At 34.5% G+C, this 6,346-nt stretch overlaps 1 protein-coding gene across 1 annotated transcript; it reads right to left on the reverse strand.

Annotated features, from left to right (window-relative positions):
- Positions 1-512: 512 nt before the first annotated feature.
- On the reverse strand, positions 513-1,056 carry LOC120770231. Its single transcript, XM_040097516.1, has 2 exons — positions 704-1,056; positions 513-633 (listed from the first exon to the last, which is right to left on the reverse strand). The coding sequence occupies exons 1-2, from the start codon at positions 1,054-1,056 to the stop codon at positions 513-515; spliced, it is 474 nt and encodes a 157-aa protein (XP_039953450.1).
- Between the last annotated feature and the right edge of the window lie 5,290 nt (positions 1,057-6,346).

The following is a 6,346-nucleotide window of genomic DNA, read 5'->3' on the forward strand; positions in this document are numbered from 1 at the left end:
TTTCGAATCAAGCCGAAATACTCGAACGAGTTATAGAAAATTGGACTCAATGGATGGACCAAGAAATACGTAGCCGCGGCCTACATTTGAAAGAGATAATCTTCAAAGAATGATCTTTCGAATGATAATAAATATTCCGCATTAAGTTTGTAAAAAAATATTGCCAGTAAAATTTACTATGATCAACTTTTTATCAAATAGAAACCACCAAACACAAGAACTTTTTCGAAAAAAAATCTTAAGAAGTCCCTTAAAAATTTATGGAAATTATTATTTTCAAAAAACCTTTTTTTATAAAAATTAATAAAGAGTCTATTTCAATTTGTATAAAATATTTGATTAAAATATTTTTTCAATTCCATATTAGATAAGAAACATATGCTCCCAAACATTAGTTGCCTTAAAAATATTTTCCACACCCAAAACTATAAAACCTATTGTTTTAGTATAAAACAAATTCCACATTCAACACATTATTGGCACAAATTCGCCAAAACGAGTACATCAAGTAATCACTTTTGCTTCCAATAACCCAAATTTCCTCCACACCTTTTGCAAATCACTTTGTTGCCACTTTGTCGCCGGTCGATGGCGCGTTTGTACAGACACTTGAAGGGAAATATGGGCAAACAACTAAAAAAAAATAAAAATAATAAAATATTTCTCAGAACTTTTTCACTAAATCTAACACCACACACATTACCAGTAGAGCAAGCGATCATAACTAATGGTGTCCATGTGCAATCGCTGTTCACAGTCGGGGCAGTACATTTGCCGCAGACAGCTCAAATCTGTGGGCGAACGATAAGCGTTGGGCACAAATTCAATGCTGCCACCAAAAATACTATGCAGCACATTTGTGGCACCTTTGTGCGCACCCCCTTGAGAGTCTGTAAGCGATAGACCCTGTTTGTTGGGTATGGTGCTGCTAGTAACTGTACTACGATCCTTAAAGTGGAATAAGCTCATATTGTTGTTATAACTGGAACCCTTCTCGAGGAGTTTTGAGTTAGTTGTATTCAAATTGATTTCGACGAGGTCCTTGTTTTCGGACATAATGCACAGTGATTTTTAAATAAAAAAAGTTTATTAACTGCAGTAAAATGTGGACTTGTTATTGGCAGCTTTCGAATGTAACTGATCTGCATAAATATTTAACGGCACAGCTAAACTTGTTTGAAAGCATTGAGCTTTTAGTAGAAAGCTACAAACATTGTAGGTCCAGCGAGATGACATACGGCGCCACTCAGTTTTAGCGGATAGTGAGTGGAATTTGATTGGAGTTTGAGTAGAGTGAAATCAAATGCAGTTAGGTTGCATAGAAAGAGTATATTCGTCCACTAATGAAAGTTTTAATTATTACTCTCGTGCTCTTGAAAAAGTTTCTGAGTCGCATTTGTCATTGATATCAGTTGCTTACTGCTAAGGTTATTCCTCTTGAAAGCAGGAATTATACAAATTGAAAAAATTTGATTACTGTGATTAGATTAATTTAGTTGTCTCGTCTTCGCGGAAATCGATGTGAAAATAATTACAGTGAAATCTCCCATAAGCAGGACCAACCTATATGTACGGTTAATAGAGTTGTCTACTTAATAGATTGCCCTTACCAAACATCAAAAAATGTTGGGCTCGACCAATGCCCACGGTTAATGGAGACGTTCGCTGATCAGACCCTTTGTTTAACACAGCTTTCGCTGAGTTTCTCTTTGAAGCCTAATCTATTTCCCTATAATCTTAAGCGAAACTTGGTTTGCGGGCTCCTCAGAACCTAATATAAAGATTTTCGCTTTTCTGGGTGACTTTATGCTGCATATATCTGCCAATATTAGAAAATTCTGAATGAAAGCTACAAAACGCAGTCTCTTTGTGCTAAAATAAATAAAATTGGGCGAAAATTAGACCTACCCCCATATAACTAATATCAGGACTTTCAAACTTCCGGCCGACTTTACTCCATATGATTGATGATCGTATGTGAGTTACTTTATGAAACCGCGGGAACATTTTTTTAAGTATGTGGCCTGATGACAGTTAATGGATAAAATCGGATCGATACTACTCAAACTCCCATATACTATGTATAATGATTTTCGTTTTTCTAACAAACCTTATGCTGAATATATCGGTCAGTGTATAAGTTTTATATAGTATACGTACACATATATAAAATATTCACATGCCATATTTAATAAATTTGTACATTTTATTGATGACATAAATAAGTATATTCAAATGTGTACGTAAATCTGCACATAAAACTTAATAATGTATTATTTAAAAATTGTACACGACTTGCAGCGGAGCTCTTAATTGTTGTAGCAATTTTCATGCAATTTAATTGGTTTATGCTTTTTTGTTTAAATACATTATTCGAGCTTACGTACATAATATACAACTTTATATCTCAGACTTTCTTTGAACATTTGAAAGTCATTATTAAGGGGTTACAGGGGTTTTCTGGGGAAAAAAGCCTTTTTTCAACAATTTTTTTCTCATACTCGTATAAAAAATTAAATATTTTATTAGAATTTTTCATTCTTACAAACTATTATTAAGAAAAAAACTCTGAAATTAAAAAAAAAAATATTTTTTAAACTTGGCCATTGCGACGCTATTTACGGTGGCACCTTGGAAAAAAGATGCGCTCGCGTTGGCAGAATAACTCTTTACAAGATGATCTAAAGTGAAAAAATACGTGTTTTATTTATAACTTTAACTTAGAACTTGGACGAAGGTAAAAGAAACTGAAAATTGGATTTTTGGCAAACATTTCTACAAAAAAAATGAAAATTTCAGTGAAAATGTCAAATAGTTGTAATCGAAAAAAATCCTTCGTCCAAATCTTTAAGGATTGTATCTCACAGACCTGTGTAAAATATCAAGAAGATCGGTTAAGTAGTTCTCTAGAAATCTTGCTTACTTCAGAAACACAGTTTTGAGAAAATAGCGTTTAAGGACGGCGCACCTAGCCCAGCTATCCTCGAGCGCACAAGTTCTCAAGGCTGTATCTCCGAAACTATTACTAAGATCAACTTCAAAATTTAGGACAATATTTTGGAAGTGTTGTAGAATTTAAAAAGATGATAAAAAAATTATGTTTTGAAACCCGTAAACCTATGTAAGCTCATAAGGGATTCTGGATAATATTGTTATTAAAAGTCTAAGAAATATTATTTTCTAATTCATAAATTCGCTAATACTATATATCAAACCTTCCTTAATTTTTCTGATATTTATTTTGCACCGATCGAAGATATCGAAATTCTCGACTAACCTTCTTGGACAGAAATTACGATGTCTTGAAGACATCGTACTAATGGGGAGTTTCACAATATTTAAAATTCGTTATGTGGACTTTTAACGCAAAATTGTCGTATCCAACAAGTCACGACATGTTATGATGGGATTCTTTTACATTGTCCTGCTTAACGATCAAAGATATTTGCAATCAAAAAAATCAATCAATTCCTCCCGTTTCGACAAATATTATTCGTTAGTCTTTTTAAGTTTTTCTTTAATAACTCACATTGTCTTAACAGATACCTTTATAAACCCAACAAATGAAATTTCGACAACTTGGTACCAAATACTGACGAAAGCGGTTGAACCTTCGCCCATCCCCTATATTTCGTCCAACCACATAATTTCGAAAAAAAAAGTTATAAATTTACATGGATCCAATTCGCTATATTTATAAAGGAAGATCCACGTTGAGGTACTTTTTTAAATAGCCTTTTCCTGACAAATTACGCGTTAGTCGTGTCAAACTGTTATGATATTTTTGTTCAGTATTGTTTGGCGTTTGAAAAATGAAGCAGGCGTTCGCAGCAACTCGAACTATGTGTGGAACGACTTGGCAAATTTTACGTCCAGATCTTAAATTGAAAGCGTACAAAATACAGCTTGTCAAGAACTTGAAAAGTTCCAAGAAGATCCACCGTTTTCGAGCCAAATTTTGTTCAGCAATGAGGCCCACTTCTGGCTCAATGGGTATGGACCTAGTGAAATTCAAGAGCTGCCATTCCATCCCGGAAAAACAACGGTCCATATTTCTTTAAAAATAATAACCGAAATAAATGAAATACTAAAAAACATTCTTTCTCATTAAATTTGAAGTTTTTTCTTTAAAAATGTAAGGAATGGATCACCCTTAATTCACATAACTGTACACCTCTCCTAATTTTCAATAATTTTGTTTTGGTTTTTACTTTTTTCGAACAAAAATGTAAATTCGAAATTGTTTGTAAAAGTGAAAATGAAATTGATAAAGAGTTTTAAAATTCAAATAGTTGTATTTTTATTTACAATCGGGAAGTCCAAACAAAAATTAAAATCTAATGTGTGGTTAATTGAAACTGTGTAAAAGTGTTTAAATTCAAAATTACTGGTTTCATCTTACAATAACACAAGAAAAAGAATATCAATACAATGTCTGAGCTCGGTCCAACTCCGAAGAGAATGAGATGTCCCAGCTGTGGCGCCACCATAGTGACCGATATAGTGCCAACGCCAAACACGAAAACACATATCATCGCGCTTATACTCTGCTTTTGTTGGTTAGTAATAACGCGAGTTTTTCATTAATGAACCGCTACTTACCCTCATTTACATTTATGTTTAGGTATGCAGTGAATAATTTTTGCATGGCACTAAATATTGTTTCTTACCAGAGTTTATAGAAGCTTTCAGAAAGCTCAGTATTTGTTAAAAGTTTACTATCTGGTTAAGCACTTTAAATACGTGCTAAAGCTTTTTTGGAAAGCTCTTCAACTGACTTACAGTGGGACAACTCTGAACTAACTGCTTATAAAAGTTTTCTTGGCGCAAAGTTTGTAGCAACGGCTGAAAATGTTCTTTGTAACTCGGAGTTGGTCTTTTCGACAGCTTTTACTTAATTTATACCCAGTTCGGTTTGCCATTTAATACCAAACAGACTTATTCTGGAACAAATGGTGCAATTTTATTACCAACATAATGTTCGCCCCGCCAACGCGCGCATTAATTCGAACTGTGTCCAACCACTTCATGGAAGATTTTTGGTTTGCGGGCTTTCCAAATACAACTCATGAAATAATTGAAGCCGAACGACTATCAAGCGTTTCCACCCTTCGGTAAATAGGCCCCAAGCGATGGCTACCGATCCCTATTTTCACAAGAAAAACTCGTGCAGCGATGAAACGTACTTTAAGTTGAATGCCCTTATATTCTCAAAAAGCCAATTTTTGTATGCTCTTTGAGAAGAGGGAAACATTGGCTTTCTTCAAAAGCTGCACATAATGTTACAATAAATGGGGAACGCTATAGAGCCATGACTAACGACTTTTTCGTATCTGGTACCTGGCGAATGACATGGGTGAAGTTTTACTTCGAGGCCTGCCCCCACTGGAAAAAGTGTAACAGTGTGATATCTCACTATCTTGGTGACAAATCGACTGGGCCAAAACGTGAAATTATCTGCTCACCGAATTGTTTTCTCAATTAGGCTACTGATGGATGCGATGTGTGAGAAGAAGCGCCGTCTTGTTGAAACCAAATGTCGGCGATATCACGAGCTTCAATTTCAGGCATCAGATAGTCGGTTATCATAGCGCGATAACGGTTGCCATTGTCGGTTACGTTCACACCGGCATCATATTTGAAGAAATATGGATCGATGATTCCACCGGCCTTTTTCTGGTTCAAAAACGTCGGATCTTCTTGGAACTTTTCAACAGGCAACAGCACAAGCTGTATTTTGTACGCTTTCAATTTAAGATCTCGCTCCATTCCGAATTGCTGCGAATAACCCCGAATCGACTCACTACTGTCTTCGTGTCAAATTTCAGCTACGGCTGCTTTATTTTCTTCACAGCGTGCTGGACGTTAACTATTCGGACGTTGACCATAAGTCGAGCGTAGCGCGAAATACATTCTTTACGAAACGTGAATTTTCGTAATAAAGTTAAACGATGATAGATAACATGATAGCTTGACACGTGATCTGCCAAAAAAAAAAGTATTGAAAAAAGGAAGGTTAGAGACAGATAATTCGAGATAATTAACTTCTATAATAACCGAGCATTTTCAAAATTATTCCTAAAACTATGAGAAGTTCTGAAAAAACCTCTCACCAAAATAAAAGAGCGAAAATCAGTAAAAAATTGGTTTGAAAACAGCCATATATGTATATATGTATATTTGTAGTGTAGAATGTTAGATATCAAAAAAAATATTAGATATATGCACACAAGAATGATCTATCGATATGTTATCAGTTTGTGACATGAAGTATTAAAAATAGGTCTTAAATACTCGTACAATACCAAACTTACTTAAAAAAAAAATAAAAAAGGAAAACAAATAA

This window comes from Bactrocera tryoni, chromosome 3 (assembly GCF_016617805.1).
Source record: "Bactrocera tryoni isolate S06 chromosome 3, CSIRO_BtryS06_freeze2, whole genome shotgun sequence".
In the NCBI taxonomy this organism is placed as follows: domain Eukaryota; kingdom Metazoa; phylum Arthropoda; class Insecta; order Diptera; family Tephritidae; genus Bactrocera; species Bactrocera tryoni.

What these genes read in the sequence shown, in the direction of transcription:
- LOC120770231 (XM_040097516.1), bottom strand. Translation starts at nt 1,056, where the DNA reads ATGTCCGAAAACAAGGACCTCGTCGAAATCAATTTGAATACAACTAAC. An exon ending in TATGATCGCTTGCTCTACTG is followed by an intron (nt 634 to 703) that starts GTAATGTGTGTG and finishes ATTTTTTTTTAG; the next exon opens with TTGTTTGCCCATATTTCCCT.